Raw genomic sequence first — 20,349 nt, forward strand, 5'->3', positions numbered from 1 at the left:
TCATTGCAATTAACGTAAAACAAAATCTGCCACCCCAAAATATGCCTTTTGAGATATTGATCATTTTAAGCTGGTTATTTTCAAGAAACAAACTCGAGAAAAACCATTGACCTTCCCTCTGTCTAAAAGGAATTTAGACAGAGGACCTGCTCCAAGAAGGAATTACTATCAGAGATAACTATAGTTTACTACAAACGAAGTGTGATAGGGAGGAACCTAACAAGTCCTCCCAGTTCCCATGGTCAAGACGACCCAGCAAACACTTATTTACCAAATATTTGCTTTTCAATCTCCATGTGAATTGCCTTCCGGCCCTTTGAAGTCCCAAATCACAACTCCTCCCCCCTCTCCTTAGCTCGAGATGGCATATAAGCTTTTAACTGCCCCATCTGTTCTTGGGTCCCATATTCTTAGGGAACCCCCATATGTACATATGCAATAAATCTGGTTCCTTTTCTTGTTAATCCGTCTCATGTTAGTCTGATTTAGTCCAGCCAGAAGAACATAGAAGGGCAGCTGGAAACCCACTACCAACAACAAACACCAACACACCGGCCTGCTAGTTGGGTGAGATGAGTGAGGCACTCACCTTGGGGGGAAAAATTGAAGCGGGGGAGGGGGGGGGCAAATCCAATAATCAAGACAAATAACATTTTGTTGCAATATTTTAAAACATCAAAATTAATACAAAATAACCCTGATGAAAGGCTATGAAAATTTTTAAATAAAGACAGGATCCAACCCTGCACATGTACAACTCACTGACTATCCCCTAATCTCAGTCTTGCTGAATCTAGTATTTATTTAAAATATTGATATTAAAAACTGTGGTACATTTACACAATAGAATACTACTTGGCCATAAAAAAGGAAGGAAATCTCACCCTCTGTGACACCATGGATGGACCTGGATGATATTATACTAAGTGAAATAAGCCAGTCAGAGGAAGAGAAGTACCATATGATTTCACTCATATGTGGAATCTAATACTCAAACTAAAACAGAAACAGATTCAGATACAGAGAATAGACTGAAAGCTGTCAGAGGGGAGGGGAATGGGGGGCTGGATGAAAAAGATTAAGGGATTTAGCAAGAACAAAACAAAAGGGGTTGTTGGAGATAGAAGAGGGTAAGGCGGGGAATAAATGGTTATGGAAGGAGACCTGACTTGGGGTAGGGAACACACAATACAATATACAGATGATGCATTATAGAATTGTACATCTGAAATCTATGTAATTTTATTAACCAATGTCTCCCAAATAAATTCAATAAAAATTAAAATTAAAAAATAAATAAAAAGTAAAATATTGGTATTTTTTTCATTTTATTGCCTCAAACTATTACTTAATTATTGAATTTTGGATTTTTTTTTGGTGCCCCCTTAAATTTTTCACTCAAGAAGACTGCCCACACCCTGCCTCAGCCCTGCCACCACGTATTAACTTAATACTCACAGGAAATCCTATGAAGTAGCTCTATAGTTACTCTCATTTGTAAGTGAGTAAACAAAAACAGCTACTTTGCCTAAGACCACAGAGGTAGGGTAGCCAAGTCAGATTCCAAACTCAGCTATGCGGCTCAGAGCCCATGCTCTAAAGACACCATACTACCTCTCAGAGCTTTGCATCACTAAGGCATTCAGCATAAATCTATACAGGCCTTAATTTTAAGAAATATGTGGAAAACAATCCAAATAAGCCACAATTAATGACAATTTGGGCAAATTTAGTCTTGATTTATTCATCTCTAATCAATGTCCTGCAATGTTTACACTGAGTTAATTTCACCAAACTCCTGGAATTTTTCTAATTTAATCCTTAAATCTTTAGTAATCCTAACTCTTGGAATGAGCCAAGGAATGAGTCTGGATCCTCACTTAAAAGGCCAAAGTTATACAGCCCAGCCGGTGTGGCTCAGTGGTTGAGCATCAACCTATGAACAAGGAGGTTCATAGGTTTGATTCCTGGTCAGGGCACATGCCCAGGTTGTGGGCTCGATCTCCAGTAGGGGGCGTGGAGGAGAGAGCCGATCAATGATTCTCTCTCATCATTGGTGTTTCCCTCTCTCTCATTCCCTCGCCCTTCTTCTCTGAAATCAATAAAAATATTTTTTTAAAATAAAGTGATAGTGTAAAAAAAGAGAAAGGACAGGACTACAGATTTGAGTGGCCTGAAGTAGCTGGTGCCAGTAATTAGGTTCTGAGAGGACCCTGGTACATACCCTCAAATACTGTCAGTGTGAGGAGGCTAATAGAGCTACAGTGCATTGCAGGGCAATGTTCACAAATACTCCCAAATAATGTGTTCATTTACAAAGAGGGTAAAATTTAGAAATAAATCCACTTCAGCTACAATGGTCTCACCACATTTAGGCAAATGTGGTGATGGACATTGCTGTCAAAAAGGGTCAGTGAAACAGGCTGAAAAAGAATCTGGAAATGATATCATGGGAAGAATGGTTGAGAGAACTAGGACTACTTTTCTTGTGGGAGGGAGGATGGGGTGGAAATAACCTAAAAGTCAGGGAGGTGGTGCCTAGCAACTATTTTCAATTATCTAAAGAACTAATGGATTGAATTTATGCGGCTCCAAGAGACTTACGTTGGACAAGTAGATGACAGTTTATGGGTAGCAGTTTCAAGAAGTTGACTTTCATCTCAGTATAAGGCGAAAAATCTCCCAACAATTAGACCTGTCCAGCAATGAAAGAGCCTGATCCAGAGGAGGCAAGTTGGCTGTCAGCTGCTATAGAAAGGACCCAAAGGATCCAGCACAGAATGGCCACTTGGACAGAAGGACTTAAAATCCCTTCCAACTCGAAGACATTAAGCAATGGAACAAATAATTAAACTTAACACATTCATTGTTATGCATAGTGTTTAGTTCCTAAAAACCCTAGAAAACTGAAACAAAGCCATGAGCTTACTGGAAAGGAGGTCTTACGCTTTTATTTTATTCCAAGCTGAGATTCTTGATTTTGTTTTTTAATTACTAAGCCACTGAAGTAATGAGAGTTAAAAATCTTCTACCATCTCCCTCAGTGCTCCAGACACCTGCTTCCTCTTCTCTCCACCGATGGAAAGCTCACTCCTACATCAGGCTCTTTCCACATGCTGTTCCCTCTGTCCCCAAATCTTCACACATCTGGCTCCTGCCCCTCATTCAGTGCTCAGCTTCAACATCACCTCGGGGAGACCTTCTTCAACTCCACAATCTAAAGCAGTCTTCCCCGGTCACTATCTGGCATTGTACTGTTGTGTTTTCTTTGTAGTACTTACACAAGATATAAGGTATAAGACATAAGGAACACAAGGTTATCTTGATTATTTTCCCTTGTATATAGCCCATCTTCCCTCCTGCTAAAAACATTTGTTGAACTGAACTGACACTAATGGATTTACTATTCAGATGGCAACAGACTATAACTAGAGTTATGAAACAGATCACCTTACAGGGAGCTGATAATGAATACCATATTATAAGTGCAGATTAGTAATAAAAGAAATGTCAGAGAGGGAAATGACATGTAGCTGCAACAGCTGTGGAAAAAGCCTCACAGAGGCAATGAATGGAAAAGGGACTTTGAGAGATTAGTAAGTGTGAGAGGCATTACTAGGGAAAGGTACATCTGGACAATGCCCTCCCCTTCTGGTCCATGATTTTAATATTTCATCCACAAACATATACTCCGCCATGACTCATGAGAACATAATACGGAACCTAGAACTTGAACCCTAGATTGTAAGTGTCTTGTGGGTTAGAGCCCATGTTTTATTTTTCAGTGGCTCCCTATACCTAATGAGGGCACAGAAAGGTCTGCCACTTGACTAATGAAATAGCAAAGTCAGGTATTATTCCAGAACTCTGACCATTATGATAAAAAGCAACTTCTACCTCCCCACAACAACACATGGTTTCTATGTTAGACCTTTTTTAGTCCTTTTTGGAGGAGGGAGGAGGAAGCCGATGTTTCCTCTTTTAGATTTTTAATGTTTTAGGGACAGAACAACAACAAACCACGTACCTCTAGCTTACCCTTAAAGAACCTGCTGAATCTCTGTGCACCTGCGGACAACCTAGCTGCAGTAATTCCCTGCTGTCCCCTGTCCGAGTGTGGCATTTATGAGACATGAAGTAGACATTTCAGTAGTTACTAGAGTACCTGAATGGCAGCATGGGAAGTTTTATCCCTAGCTACAGAGTCCCAAGTTGGAATGCAAGCTTCTCTATCAACTGGTTGTTTGACCTACGGCAAGTAACTCAACCTCTGAGGCCATTTCTTTATTTTCAAAGTGACATAGTAACAACAGCTCTGTAGATTTGTGTGTGGACTAAAAGATAATATGCACACAATAGCCAGTACCGGGCCTAGCACATGTTTGACTCACTGCAAATGTTAGTTATAATGACCAAGTCACAAGAATTACAAAAAGAGCCAGCATCACAGGTTGCTGGTCAAGAAGTGCTGAAGAACAGAAAAACAGTTGATTTCTAGATTCTGGGCAATTTGATGAGCAGGAGTAACTCTGCATTGTTTCAATACTGTCACTCTCACTGGCTAAGTAAAGGATGCTTGATCTGTCATGTAACTAGTATAAGAATTCTTGAAATTTAGAAGTGAGGTTGTTAAAATGTAACATCAGCTATCTACTTGGACTGCGTGAAGCTATACAAATGAGACCTTCTGTGCCATAAAGGCCAACCTGTGAACCAAACTGCATGTATTGGAGGGGAAAGGCACAGAGTATTCCAAAGCCTCTACTACCTCCTCACGCATTGAAAAAGCCAACCTGGTCTGCTGAAACACAATAATAATACATGGTTGTCATATCTGACACGCTGTGAAAGCATACTGTCTAAAACTGTACAAGACAAACATAATTTCCAAGTCCTTAAATCTCACAACATGGACTGCACAGAGTACTGAAGAGCAGACGGTATAATATAACCAGAGGCCCGGTGCACGAAATTCGTGCACAGGGGTGAGGGGGGCGGGGAGAGGGTTGTGTCCCTCAGCCCAGCCTGCACCCTCTCCAATCCGAGACCCCTTGAGGGATGTCCGACTGCAGTCGGACATCCCTCTCACAATCCAGGACTGCTGGCTCCCAACTATCACCTGCCTGCCTTCCTGATTGCCCCTAACCACTGCCCTGCCAGCCTAATTGATGTCTAACTGCTCCCCTGCCAGCCTGTTTGCCCCCAACTTCCCTCCTCTGCCAGCCTGGTCACCCCTAACTGCCCTCCCCTGCAGGCTTGATCGCCCCCAACTGCCCTCCCTTGCAGGCCTGGTCCCTCCCAACTGCCCTCCCCTGCTGGCCATCTTGTGTCCACATGGGGGCAGGATCTTTGACCACATGGGGGCAGCTATCTTGATCTTGTGTGTTGGAGTGATGGTCAATCTGCATATTACTCTTTTATTAGATAGGATAGAGGCCTGGTGCATGGGTGGGGGCCAGCTGGTTTGCCCTGAAGGGTGTCCCAGATCAGGGTGGGGGTTCCCTTGGGGCGTGGGGCGGCCTGGGCGAGGGGCTTGTGGTGGTTTGCAGGCCGGCCATGCCCCCCGGCGACCCAAGCGGAGGCCCTGGTATCTGGGATTTATTTATCTTCTACAGTTGGAACTTTGTAGCCTAGAGTGGAGCCAAGCCTTCTGCTCGCTCCGTGGCGGCAGCCATTTCTGTTGGGGTTAATTCACCTTCTATAATTGAAACTTTGTAGCCTGGAGTGGAGGCCTAGGCCGGCCAGGGCAGGTGGAAAGCTTGGCTTCCTCCGTAGCCGGGGGCAACCCTAGCCTGCTCTCTCCAGCTCCATGGCTGCCGCCATTTTTCTTGGGATTTATCTTCCATAATTGAAACTTTGTAGCCTTAAGCGGAGGCCTGGGCCGGCCAGGGCGTGCGGAGAGCTTGGCTTCCTCCATTGCTGGGGAAACCCAAGCCTCCCTCCTGCTTTCTCTATGGCTGCAGCCATCTTGGTTGGGTTAATTTGCATATTCGCTCCTGATCGGCTGGTAGGCGTGGCTGGTGGGTGTAGTGGAGTGATGGTTAATTTGCATATTACTATTTTATTAGATAGGATGCCCTTGAACAATATACGTGGTAGATTTTAAAGGAAACAGGCAATTCAATATGTCCTGTATAATGGGTGGATTTATAGCTAATAGCCTAGTACTCTATTTACTAGTTTCATGATCAACTGCCATCACTTGAGTTCCAGGAAGTTTGAAAGTTTCATAAACTACAGGAGCACAGTGTTTGTATGTACATTAAGGATAAGCACAAGCAATGGAAGCCGAAAAAGGTGATATGGATCAGATATTATAACCCTTTCCTTTGACACCATTCTAGCTCACCTGCAGTCACTTCACACAGCAATCCCAAAGGTCAAATTTTAGGTCAAGCCAAAAGTCACTGTCCTATTTCAAACCCCTTCAATAGCTTCCCAGTGCCATGAAATAGAATCCAATCCTTTCCAGGACACTTGTGGCTCATATTTGTTCAACACCCTCACCTGACCTCTTTCCACATTCCCACTGCTCATTAGGATCCAAAAATACTGCCTTCTTTCTGTTCCTCAAACAAGCTGTGCTTGTTTTCACCTCATGGCCTTGGCACTTGCTTCTCCCGCAAACACTTGTGATCCTAGATCATTGCATGTTCATCCCTATGGCTATTCATCTCTCAGAGAACTTTCCTAATCACACCACCTAGGATATAGCCACCTTAGCCCTCATTACTAACTCATCACCATTTCATTTCCTTCATAACATGTTCTTCTATCTAATACTATCCTGTTTTCTCCATATGGACTCATCTGTCCTCTCAACCTCCTCATCCTCTCACCTCTCTGGGGACTCACATTACTAAAAGCAAATAGATATGAGTACCTAGTAAAAAAAAAATATCTGCTGAATAAATGGAATAACAGAAATTAAGAATGCTTTTGAAGAGCCCTGGTCTGATGGCTCAATTGGTTGGAATATCATCCTGTACACCAAAAGGTTGTAGGTTGATTCCTGGTCAAGGCACATACCTAGTTGCAGGTGCGATCCTCAGACAGAATGTGTATGGGAGGCAACAACTGATCAATGTTTCTCTCTCACATATCTCTCTCTCTCCCTGCCTCCCTCCCTTCCTCTCTCCCTCTAAAGTCAGTTAAAAACATATCCTCGGGTAAGGATTTTTTTAAAATGCTTTAAGAAGTTTTAAAAACACAGAAAAGCCCTGGCCAGTGTGGCTCAGTTGGTTGAGCATCGTTCCATGCACCAAGAGGTCACCAGATCGATTCCCAGTCAGGGCACATATGCCTGGGTTGCAGGTTCGATCCCAGCGGGGGGGGGGGGGGGGGGGGGGTGAGGGGTTGTGCAGAAAGCAACTGATCAATGTTTTCTCTCTCATCGATGTTCCTCTCTCCCTCTCCCTTCCTCTTTAAAAAATCCATTTAAAAATTTTTTTAAAAAAGCAGAAAAAGCCCTAACCAGTTTGGCTCAGTGGATAGAGCATCAGCCTGCAGACTGAAAGGTCCCAGGTTTGATTCTGGTCAAGGGCATGTACCTTGGTTGCGGGCACATCCCCAGCAAGGGAGTGTGCAGGAGGCAGCTGATTGATGTTTCTCTCTCATTGATGTTTCTAACTCTCTATCCCTCTCCCTTCCTCTCTGTAAAAAAATCAATAAAATATATTAAAAATAAAAAAGCAGAAAAAAATTACAATTTATCTAAGTGGGAGGACAAAAGTTAGTTTGTTGGGGGTAGTGGGACAAAGACACAGGAAAGAAAAAAATAACAATTTTCAGGTGTCAGGGTAGTATTATGGGTAATTTTTATTGCCTCTTCAATTATTTCCATTTTCACATTTACTAATTCTTCTAAAAGGCATGGCTTTGATCAGAAAAAGCTACTTTAAAAAAATGACAGCACTGAAAGAACGCTCAGATTCAGCAGCTCCTGTGGCTGAGACCTACTGTCATGGAACCCTTGGTTCAAGTCACAAATAGTTCTCTACAAAATATGAAAACTCTCAAAGGAACCAGAAGGTAGGGGGGTGTGGAGTGGACCTGCAGACTGAAGAGTTGCTTCAAAATTGGTCAGACTCCTTGGCCTAGGTTACATCCCTGCTCTCACCAAGCTAGAGAAAAAATAGAATATAGCTTATTCTATAAATCCTATAATAAGCCAAGAACCCTGCAGGATCTACACAAAGGCTAACTATATGTTTTAGGTATATTATTAAAATCTGTCTCTCAAGTCTCTCTAACACAGCTTCTCTATCCTCCAGTATATCTTTTAAATGTAAGTTTTCACTTACACAGAAAGATACACTTATATTTAATGAGTACCCCTTAAAAATACCCCCAAAACCTGAACCCTCTGAACTAGGTCATCTTTTCAGAGAAGAGAGACTCAGACCATAGTCTAATTTAAAATGCTAGTCCCATCTGCAAACCCCAGCAAGAGCTGCAGTTAATAAGTAAGAGCAGAAACAGGCTTGTTCTTGAGCATCTTTTCTCTCAGTCAAGTCCAGGATGCTTTCAAATAAAAATTTGCTAACTTTCCTGCACTTAAGATAGATCCAGTCCAGAATAATGTGATTTTCAAAACACCACTATTTGTCCAAATCTTAGCACAGGATTCTCACATCCTTCAGAGAGGAAGGTTCCAGTCACCCATCACTGAACAAAGGAAGCTCTCACTACACATAAAAAGTGCTAATGGGACTGAGTCCATGTGTGAACGTGCACTCATACAACACACACACACACACACACACACACACACACACACACACACACAAACACGTTAATATTCCTTATTACTGAGGGCCCAGCTCCTGTCAATCTAAGAGAACTCTCTCTTCTATTTACTTATGCAGTGAGCCAAAAATTTGGGGTGAGTCTTCAAGTAAGGTATTTGATGAGTCTCAGCCTGCACGGCTCCAGGCAGACGAGGCAAAGCTAATGTGTGACAGCTAACAAGGCTAATCTCAATCTACAGGAAGCAGAGTCTGTCACACCAAAATATGCCTCTTTGGGATATTATTTTAGGCTGGTTAATTTTAAGAACAGCAGACATAGGCCCGGCCAGCATGTGTGCTCAGTGGTTGAGTGTCGACCTATGAACCAGGAGGTCACAGTTCGATTACCGGTCAGGGCACATGCTCAGGTTGTGGGTTCAGTCCCCAGTTTGGGGCATATAGGAGGCAGCTGATCAATGATTCTCTCTCATCATTGATGTTTCTGTCCCTCTCTCCCTCTCCCTTCCTCTCTGAAATCAATAAAAATATATTTTAAAAAGAACCGCAGACATGTGAGAAGCTCTGAAAAATAAATAGAAGTTAGCCTTTGTAAAGTATATTTACATTTTTAAGGGTTGTACCGAGGTTACTGAACCCAGGTTTGGTCTGACCACACAAGTCAGACACATGGTGCTGTTCCCGCCTCCTACACAAGACGACTTGATGTAAACATAAGAGAAACTACCAAAATTGCTTCAATAGCTGATGTTTAGACAATCTCCAGGCCTGATATAAGCCACTAATAGTTTCCAACCCAGCCGGTATGGCTCAGTGGTTGAGCATCGACCTATGAACCAGGAGGTCACAATTCCATTTTGGGCTCAATCCCCAGGAAGGGGAGTACAGGAAGCAGCTAATAAATGATTCTCTCCCATCATTGATGTTTCTATCTCTCCCTCTCCCTTCCTCTCTAAATCAATAAAAATATATTTTTTTAAAGTTTTCCAGAACACATGATGACATCAGAGACATTTCAACCTGCAACAGAAGCTTCGAGCCTGACATCTTGAAATCTTTGACGGCTGTCCCCTTGGCTCAGAAACTGATTTACAATTTGCTCCAATCATTAACCGCTGTTTTTCTCTTGTTTTATAGAGATGCCTCTTATTAATTACCTGATTGCCTGCTCAATATAGACCTAATGTCAGGAGCTCACCTGCCAGACCACATCCTGAAATGAGAGACAACTGCTTAACTGGCCTGACCCAGGCTCAAGATTAAGGCGCTTTTAATAAAATATGGAACAATCTACCAGCGTTGCTCCTGGAATGTGAAACTTCTTATTTGAAGTTTCAAAGATGGGACTGAAGGGGAACAGTGCTTGCCACCCCAAAATCAGCCTCTTTGGGATAGTGATTATTTACATGGGTTAATTTTAAGAAACAGCTGCAGACAGGGGAGAAGCTCTGAAAACAAAGTAGAAGTTACCCTTTGTAAAGAATACTTACATTTGTAAAGAAAATCTCCATTGGTGGGGCTATTTCCCTCACTTTACCAGGCCTGCCTTCACTGTCAATGCATAACAATATTACACTTGTTTATTGTGCTTTTCCTGGTGACCTCCCATAACTGACTCTCCACCTCCAACATCCTTTGTCCTTAGCTGAAGATGCTATTTAAGGTGATAGCTTCTGCCATTTTGTAAAGTTATTGTTTTCCAGGGTCTTCCCTATATATACAGATGAAAAGACACATGTTATAAAACTTTTGTTTCTCTCCTGCTAATCTGCCTCATGTCAATTTTATTAGACCAGCCAGAAGAACCATGAAGGTGTTAAAGAGAAAAACCACAAGCCCCCAGAATGGCCTCACTGGTGCTAAAAACCCATGATACCAAACCTAGATTTAATATTTAGTCCAATTACATTTTTACCCTCACTGGAAACAATCTTAATCAACCAATCTAGACTTTTCTGGTCAACACCAATAAGGTAATCTGTTACTTGGGCCCTCTATATCCCCCAGAGAAAGAAGCAGCCTATTTAATAAAGAGGGAATATGCTAATTGACCATCCCGCCCCCACAAAGATGGCGGTGCCCACAGCCAGTAAGGAGGAAATATGCTAATTGACTTCCACGCCCTCAAAGATGGCAGCGCCCACAGCCACAAGATGGTGGCGCTCAGTCCCCTCAGCCTCGCCAGGGGCAGCAGGCGTGACATGGCCAGGCCTGCCCCAAGGCGGGTCCGGCTTTTCCTTGCGCCTGCCTCCGAAGTCCCCCAGTCCCCTCAGCCCCCAGCCGCACAGGGCCGGCCTGAGGCACAGGCAAGCCTTGGATGGTGGCTGCCCAGCTGCCTAGGGCATGTCTGAGACACAGGCAAGCCTTGGATGGTGGCTGCCCAGCCGCCCAGGGCCACCCGTGGCTCAAGTAACCAGGGCCAGCTGAGGCTTGTGCTGCCGGCAGTGGCAGCAGCAGAGGTGTGATAAGGGCATCGCCTTCCTCTGATCACCGGGTCGCCTCCCGCCCCTGAGGGCTCCTGGACTGTGAGAGGGGGCAGGCCGGGCTGAGGGACCCCCCCCCTCCAGTGCATGAATTTCCATGCACCGGGCTTCTAGTCTCAATTATAAAAAGTCATGGAGCCCTGGCTGGTTTGACTCAGTGGATAGAGCATCAGACTGAAGGGTCCAGGGTTCGATTCTAGTCAAGGGCACATGCCTGGGTTGTGGGTTCGATCCCCAGTGGAGGGCGTGCAGGAGGCGGTCAATCAATGATTCCCTCTCATCATTGATGTTTCTATCTCTCTCTCTCTCCTCTCCCTTCCTCTCCAAAATCAATATAAAATGTTAAAAAAAAAAAAAGTCATGGAGATGTAAAGTACAGCATAGGCAATACAGTCAATAACATTGCAATAACTGTGTATGGTGTTAGATGGGTACTAGACTTATGGGGTGATCAGTTCATAAGGTATATGAATGTCTAATCACTATGTTGTACACCTGGAACTAATAGAATATTGCATGTCAACAAAAGATAAATAAATTTTTCATTTAAATAAAGACCAATCTATATATATAAAAGCCTAATATGCAAAGTGTTCCCTCGGGTGTTCAATCACTTGCTATGATGTGTGCTGAGCACCAGCGGGCAGCGCAGAACGAAAGAAGGCACTGGCCGCTAGGGACCCTACCCATGCACAAATGCCATGCACTGGGCCTCTAGTACAGGAATAAAAAAAATGTGCATGATGAAAACCCTTTCCATGATCCCCACCCCCAACCCCTTCCAAAGAAAAGATAAAATCTGTTTTCTTTTGCTAATGGCTCCCTTAGCCAACACTTCTGAATGTCCTTCTGGTTGCTAGATGGGATGTTGCCCCTTCATGAATCCTCCTATCTAATAACAGACAAATATGCAAATTGACCATACCTACGACACACCCACAAGCCACGCCCACAATCCAATCAGAGCGAGTATGCAAATTAACCCAAACCAAGATGGCTACAGCCACAGAGAGCAAGGTTTCCTAGGTAATAGAGGAAGCCAAGCTTTCCACCTGCCCTTGCCAGGCCTAAGCCTCCACTCAAGCTACAAAGTTTCAATTGTAGAAGGTAAACAAATTCAAACAAATGGCGGCAGAATGGACCTTGAGAGAGCAGGCCAAGGTTGCCGCCGGCAACAGGGGAAGCAAAGCTTTCCGCACACCCTGGCCAGGCCCACCTGCTTAAGGCAACAAAGTTTCAATTATAACCCCAACAGAAATGGCTGCCAGCCTCGGAGGGAGCCCCAGGCTTGGCTCCGCTCCAGGCTACAAAGTTTCAATTGTAGAAGGAAAATAAATTCCAGATACCAGGGCCTCTCCTTGGGTTGCCAGGGGGTGTGGCCGGCCTGCAAACCACCACAGGCCCCTCGCTCAGGCCACCCCACACCCCAAAGGAACCCCCACCTGATCTGGGACGCCCTTCAAGGCAAACCAGCTGGCCCCCACCCCTGTACCAGGCCTCTATCCTATCTAATAAAAGAGTAATATGCAGATTGATCATCACTGCAACACACAATATAGCTGCCTCCATGTGGTCAAAGATCCTGCCCCCATGTGGACACAAGATGGCCACCACAAGATGGCCAGCAGGAGAGGGCAGTTGGGAGGCACCTGGCCTGCAAGGGAGGGCAGTTGAGAAGGACCAGGCCTGCAAGGGAGGGCAGTTGAGAGGGACCAGGCCTGCAAGGGAGGGCAGTTGGAGGTGATCAACCCCGCAGGAGAGGACAGTTAGGGGTGACCAGGCCGGCAGAGGAGGAAAGTTGGGGGCAAACAGGCTGGCAGTGGAGTGGTTAGGGGGTGATCAGGCTGGCAGGCGAAGCGGTTAGGGGCAATCAGGAAGGCAGGCAGGCAAGCAGTTGGGAGCCAGTAGTGCTGGATTGTGAGAGGGATGTCCCAAATTGGAGAGGGTACAGGCTGGGCTGAGGGACAACCCCCTCCATGCACGAATTTCGTGCACCAGGCCTCTAGTATATAATAAAAAGCTAATATGCAAATTGCCCCCTCCACAGGGAGTTCGACCAGGAGTTCAGCCAGGGGACAGGGTTGGCCGGCCAACTGCCCTCAGCCCCTCCCCCAAGGCAGCCCGGCCTAATTGGCCCCATCAGGGCAGGCAGCCGGACCCCACTCATGCACGAATTCATGCGCCAGGCCTCTAGTACTTAATAAAGCCAATTCCATGTTCTAACAAAGGGTAGAAGAAAATTTTTCCTCCTTCAAAATAGTAAGTACAAACTTTTACCAAAAATCGGAGCTAATTAAGCAGAATGGATTTGCTAGCTGGAGGCTGTTTGACTCCTTCTGGGGAAAGTGTCCATAGAATTCCTGACCCATTGTTGAACTCCTTTTATGTTTGTTTGTTTGCAAATCCCTCTACAAGTGGGAACTGAAACATGGTGAAAGTAGAAGGGACAAGGGGCACAAGATCATCTCAATATTGCTATCGCCCCCAGCACCTGGTGCTACAGAATAGTAAGAAGTTAGTAAAATTCCAGGACAAGTGGAATAGGAAAACTAAGAAAGACAGTTAAAGAGCAGTTTGCAGCCACCTATTAATTCCTATCTTCCCTAAACCAAGGACACTTAAGAGTAAATGGGCCTTAGTTGTTTGGCTCAATGGATAGAGCTTCAGCCTGTGGACTGAAAGGTCCTGTGTTTGATTCTGGTCAGGGGCACATGCCCAGATTGCAGGCTCGATCCCCAATAGGGGACGTGCAGGAGGCAGCTGATCAAAGATTCTCTCTCATCATTGATGTTTCTATCTCTCCCTCTCCCTTCCTCTCTGAAATCAATAAAAATACTTTTTTTAAGAAAAAGAGTAAATGGTTTGCACTTTTCCCCAACCAGAGGGTAAATAGCTTAAATCACCCTACTCAGACAACAGAAATCCAATTAAGTGCCATTTGCTAACCACACCTAAGGGCAGACAAATTAATAGACTAGCTCAGCCAGTGTTGCTTAGTGGTTGAACATCTACCCATGAACCAAGAGGTCACCGTTCAATTCCTGGTCAGGGCATGTGCTGGGGGCTGCGGGCTCGATCCCCAGTGCGGGGTGTGCAGGAGGCAGCTAATCAGTGATTCTCATCACTGATGTTTCTATCTCTCTCCCTCTCCCTCTCTGAAATCAATTTTATATACATATATATATATATATATATATATATATATATATTTATTTTTTTTTTTTAAGACAATCTCATTTTCATTTTGGTACATCAGCAAATGAATATTCTATTAACTCGCCCTAAGCCTTCCCCTGTCTTTAAAACTCCTGGAAATAAAAACATATCTCCTCATCTCTAAGGGACCCCATGAGGCTTGCAACCAGGGGAGCAATGGGGAGTGGCAACTCATCCCAGACTAACCCCCTGAACCTTGTCTCCAAGGCCCCCTATTCTCTGACTTCCCGGTGACCTAAGGAAGCCCAACCTAGGCTCTACTGTTGCTTCTCCTATGCTCTTCCTTGTTTCATTCTCCTAAGTATGTTTTTGCTGTGGTCAATAAATTCTTGCTTACTTTTCTACACTTTGTCTCTTTTTTTTTTTAATATATTTTATTGATTTTTTACAGAGAGGAAGAGAGGGGGATAGAGAGTTAGAAACATCGATGAGAGAGAAACATCGATCAGCTGCCTCTTGCACACCCCCTACTGGGGATGTGCCCGCAACCAAGGTACATGCCCTTGACCGGAATCGAACCTGGGACCCTTGAGTCCGCAGGCCGATGCTCTATCCACTGAGCCAAACCGGTTTTGGCTTTACACTTTGTCTCTTGATTGAAATCTTTCCTTCAAGAAGACAAGAACCGAGGTCTCCTTGTTAGGGGCAGAAATAGAATATGGGGGACTAGCTACAGACATAAGAAATCTTGCTGTTAACCTTGATTGTTCTGATTAAAGAAAGCACATTCTAACCTGGGGTTGTATGCCCCTGGGACCTGGGAGTCAACCTTGGGATGAAGTCCATTCTCTTATTATCATGGAGTAACAACCTTGTAGCCCAATCAAGTCCCGCCCCAGCCCACATTGCCAGAAATACCCATTTTGCATAACCATTCTTATTTCTTTTGTCTACTTCACCGTGGAGGGGTGCAGAGTAGATTTTGGGGGATGACCTGCTGCTCTCCCATACTGCCAGCATTATTGAAATAAATGCCATTTATGATTCAACTCTGTCTCTGCTTAATTGGCTCAAGTAGGGACAGGCAGCCCAGACCCATTAGTTGTCCCATTTCATCCTTATCTCCTCTTCTCCCCGGTAACACTAGAACACTGTTTGACACATAGCAGGTACTCAGTATCTATAGGATGAATCACTGGCACAGGTTGCACTTTGTTATAACTGTATGTGAAAAGAGACCAATTCTGCCAGGGTAGGTGGAGGAAGGAAGATTTCCCAGAAGCAAAGAGCAGCTCTTCCCTGAAGGAGCAGCTTTTCACCAGGCAGAGGCTGCCAGACAGCCATGTGGACAGGGATATGCCCTAATGGAAGCTGGAGCAGATGGCCCAGCTACTTTCCAATTCAAATTCCTCCCAAGGTTTTATTTCCTGGGGTTTTGTTGTTTCCTCATCTCCTTCAAACATTCATCTATAAAGGGGGTACATACTCAGGGGTTGTTGTGCTTCTCTACCAGGAAATGAGCTAAAAGAAAACAGCAGGTAACAAAAAAAATAAATACTGTGGAATGTTTTATTTACTAGGCAGTAAGACTCTTAGACCTTCTGAGAAATATAATCCAAAAACAGTGTCCAAGTCCACTAGAAATAAGCCACTTTACAAACAAATTGCTATCCTTTATTTTTCTTCTCTAAACGGGTTCATGCAAAAACTTCTTGATTCCCGACAGAAAAAAAAAGGAAAGGTAATCTAAACATTTCATAGTCACGTCTTCTTATTCCAAGGAGAAACGGGGGACGGAGGAAGGGGAGATAGAAGTATTTGAAAGAGAATAACAACTGAAATTCAAAATTCAGAACAAAGGAAAGTTAAATGAAAAAGCAAATGAGAATAAGGGAAAAGAGCAAGTGGAAATTATTCAAAACCTCTAAGAAAGAGCAGAAATACGCCCCTTCCTGTCACATTCTCTTTAAAAGTGGAAAGAGCCCTGGCTGGTGTGTCTCAGTTGGTTGAGCACTATCCTGTGCACCAACAGGTCACCGGTTTGATTCCCGGTGTGGGGGAAGGGGGAGGCAGCCAACTGATGTCTCTCTCACCCTCTCCCTTCCTCTCTAAAAATCACTGAAAACATTTTATAAATAAATAAATAAGGAAAGGGCCAATAAGCCAGCCCCGAGGAGGAAAGGTGTAAAGCCCTTCATGCCAGATGGAAACAAGTCACAAAGTCAGATATAGAGAATGCTAAGAAATGGGCTCAGTCCCACTCTGGCATTTCCTCCCCTCACTATGCCTCCATCTACCTACCATGGACAAGGGGCCTCATCACAAAACCCTTAGGTTGAGAGCCAGCCTTCCCTCTCACACTGCTCTCCCCCAAAACAGAAAGAACCATCCCAAACTCTGAAATCAAATGCATTTGAATGTGGTATTAAAATTAAAATAGACCTAATTTAAGTAACTATACCTCCCAGAGAAAATTCCAGGTGTAACCAGGGCTCTTCCTTTCAAGAGATGGATGGGGGGTGGGGGTGGGGGGGAGTATTCTTGAAAATCAAAGTAAAAACTTGCTTTTACTACCAGCTTGACATAATAAACTCTGTCTTTGAGATAGGTAATTCCTAACTTTTCAAATTAATAATATGCTTCTGTAATCAAGATCCCTGGATAATGTCCTGGCCCGTTTTTGCTCAAAGGATAGAGCACCGGCCTGCGGACTGAAGGGTCCCGGGTTGGATTCTGGTTAAGGCCACATGCCCGGGTTGCGGGCTCGATCCCCAGTAGGGGGCGTGCTGGAGACAGCCGATCAATGATTCTCTCTCATCACGGATGTTTCTATCTCCCTCTCCCTTCCTCTCTGAAATCAATAAAATAAAATAAAAAAGATCCCTGGATAATAACCACCTTGGACACTGGGAAGGGACGCGATTGTCAAGTACCCCGTTTGCAATAACTTTTCATAAAGAAGTTGCTCATTATAAGGATCTGCATCCCAGGAGGGTTACGTACCTCGCTCGCAGCACAACAGCTACCTCTCGCCTTTTAATGCCAGTTAATTAACTCGTGTGAAGGTGGGGTGGCAGGAGAGGGAAGAGGGCTGTCCTGAAAGCCTGGGAGATCAGGCGATCTTTATCCCCAAAATCATCACGCCAGCCAAGGGAGGCATTCTCCAAAAGCCAGCTCTATGCAATCTGGATTCAATATGTAATTTATCAGATCTAGTCTCCTACTAGTCTCCTCGCGGCCAGGCCCAGGCTTGGAGAAGGGGGAGTTCGTGGTGAGAATGTACCTTAGCAAATGGCCACGGAACAGACAGGCCTTTCAGAGCCACCCAGGGCTCTGCCCGGAGACCTGAGGCCACGCTGAGGGGCTGGAACTGCGCGCGGCTCCGAGCACCGCGACGCCACAGGTTCCCCAGCGCGCACCGGCGGACTCCCACAGGTGGGCGGCGCTCGGCGGGGGGCGGGGAGGCAGGGCCAGGGGAGTGGGCTCCCGGATCCACGCGAGGCGCTGGGGAGTGGGGTCGGCTTTGCCTTAAGGAAACAGGGCCAGAGAGGAGCTTGGCGTTGTCGGCTCCCACAGCTCTGTGGTTACCGGCTTTTCCCCAAGGCAGGAGGAGCCCGGGCGGAGAGGAGCGGCGCGCACCGCCCACCTTCCTCCCGGCGGGCGTCGGCCTTCTCCCCCGGCGCACAGCCGCGGGCCACCGGCTGCATGCGGCCCGGCACGTAGGAGGCTGCACGACCACACGCGGGCGGGGGAAGGGCGCCCGGGGCCCGAGGAGACCCGGCCCCTCTCCGGCCGTTAGCCTCCCCGGCCTAAGCCTAACCCGCTTCGGCTCACCCCGCCCCTCGCCCCCGAACCTCCCTCACCGGTGTTGGCTTTGATGTTCTCCCGCAAGAAGTGGCCGCTGGAGAGATGCTGGAGGCCGAAGTTCTGGGCGATCCTCTGGCACACGGTGCCCTTGCCGGAGCCGGGCGGCCCGAGGATGACCGCGCGCAGGAGTTTGGAAGCCATCGCCTTCGCGTGGAGTGGGGCAGCCACGCGCGCTAGCCGGACAGCGGCCTCGGAGACGCACCGGGAACTTTGGTTCTCCTGCGCCGGCTCCTGACACTCTCCGCTCGCGCGGGGACTCGGCGGCCGCCCTGCAGGGAAGGAGAGAGTTATAAGACAGCCCCTCCCTTCAGCCCGCGGCGGGGCGGCTGGAAGGCGGGGTGAGGCGCCACGCTGCACCTCCCCGCCCTCCGCGCCCCAAGCCGGGAGCTGGGAGAAGTCCCCCGTCCCCGCCCCCGGCACCGGCACCATCAGCCGGGGGCTCAGAGGTGGGCCGGAGCAGTCCCACCTCGATCCCTCCATCTCGCTCCACACACCGCATCCGAGTTAGGGGCCGGGCAGCCCGGCATCCTCCAGCCAGTCCCACACAGAAGGGAAGCCGGGTCGGCGGTGACTCAAGGCGCACCCCTCCCCCGTCGCCCCTCGCACCGGGCGGCCTGGGCGCTGAGCCCCTGCCGGGGTCCTCGCACGTGGGCGGCGTCTAACCCGCGCCTCGGCCCTTCCCTGCGGCTGTCACAGCCCCGGGAGTCGCAGTGGCCGCTGCGCCCGCTGCCCGCACCGACAGCGCAGCGCCCACCTCCGCCGCGGGTTGACGGATGCGCTCCCCGCCGCGAGGAGCCGGAGTCCGGCGCCTCTCCACCCAAAGCAGCCACATAAACACACACCTCGGCCGGGACGCGGCGCTCCCACAGCTCGCAGCCCAGATCCCGCTGGGCGGTGCCGCCTCTGCCCGCCCCCACTCCGGTCCCGGGCGTCCGCGCGGGGCTCGCGCCTTACGTAAGCCGAGGAGCCCGGCTCCGCGCGAGACGCCGGCCCGCGTCCGCTCCCCTGCCCACCGCGCTGCCACCCCGCCTTCCCGGCCCACGTGCTCCCCAAGACCCAGTAGGGGCTGTAGGGGCGAAGGGAGGTGGGAAGACACAAGAGACAGAAAGCGCTTTCTTGTGGTCGCCTAGGCGCGCGACCTCACTGTTCCGGGGGAAATAACACAACTTGTTGAGCGCCGACTGTGCGTCAAGTTGGGGGCCAGGTGATTTCCTCAGGCAAGGACCATTCCTGGTCGGGTATGCACAGGTGAGGAAAGGAGGCCTGGCGTGTGGCCATTCATTTCATTCAACAAACGTTTATCGAGTGCCTACTGTATGCCAGACACAGGCGCTCAGCATACAGCTGGAAACCAGAGACGGAATTTTGCTCTCGTGGAAGCCACATTCCAGCGGGTGTTTTGAACCCTCATCTGCCTGATTCCAAAGCCTAGGCTTTGGGGCAGAAGGAAGGGGGTGGGGTCAGCACTCACCTGCGCTCAGGATCCTATTGCCAACTGATTCCAGGACTTCAGGGCCCAGCTGTTGACACTATGCTTACAACTAATCAAGTCCAAATGGGTGCTATTGTCTCCCTCTCCTCCCCTCCCCATGCATATCCAAATTCATAGCATCTTAAATCAGCTCCCACCCCACACAGCCTTCATTGCCCGCTGGGACTAGTGTGCTAACTGCCTGCCCATACGTCTCTGGCTTCTGTCAATCCATCCTCACAGCTGCCAGAGATATTGCTAAAGTGCAAATGAATTTCTATTATTTCCCCACCTCTGATATTATGGTCCCTTCAGGATAAAGTAAAAATAGCCAGCAGAGAAAAACAGGTGCCTTCCATATACATTTGCATTCCACCAACTCCCCTTCTCTTCCCTCCTTCCACAGGCTTCCTGCCTTTGAGAATCCATTGCAAGGTTCTGAGCCACCAACCATGGCGCACAGATGGGGAGGGAGAGTGTGGAGAGGAGCCTCCTCTAGGTTCCTGGAGGGCTGGCTGTTGGGAGGCTGGGGTGGGGGAAGAGCCTAGCACCTATCCTTTCTCTGCCCCTTGCAGCCCTTGTTCTCCACACACACCTACACCCAGGCGGCACCTAGTGTCTGGCT

The 20,349-nt window shown here is 47.3% G+C and overlaps 1 protein-coding gene across 1 annotated transcript in view; it reads right to left on the bottom strand.

Moving 5' to 3' along the window:
- The window catches only part of AK4 (adenylate kinase 4), a 62,694-nt gene extending 43,538 nt beyond the window's left edge, over positions 1–19,156 (bottom strand). Inside the window, exons 1-2 of the mRNA XM_079776859.1 lie at positions 19,096–19,156; positions 18,250–18,522 (exon numbers count right to left, since the gene is read on the bottom strand). Coding sequence (XP_079632985.1) covers positions 18,250–18,394 — 145 coding nt within the window. The 5' untranslated portion in view covers positions 18,395–18,522; positions 19,096–19,156. The remainder of the gene's footprint in view (positions 1–18,249; positions 18,523–19,095) is intronic.
- Positions 19,157–20,349: the final 1,193 nt, after the last annotated feature.

Source organism: Cnephaeus nilssonii (genome assembly GCF_951640355.1).
Source record: "Cnephaeus nilssonii genome assembly, chromosome: 7".
Lineage (NCBI taxonomy): Eukaryota > Metazoa > Chordata > Mammalia > Chiroptera > Vespertilionidae > Cnephaeus > Cnephaeus nilssonii.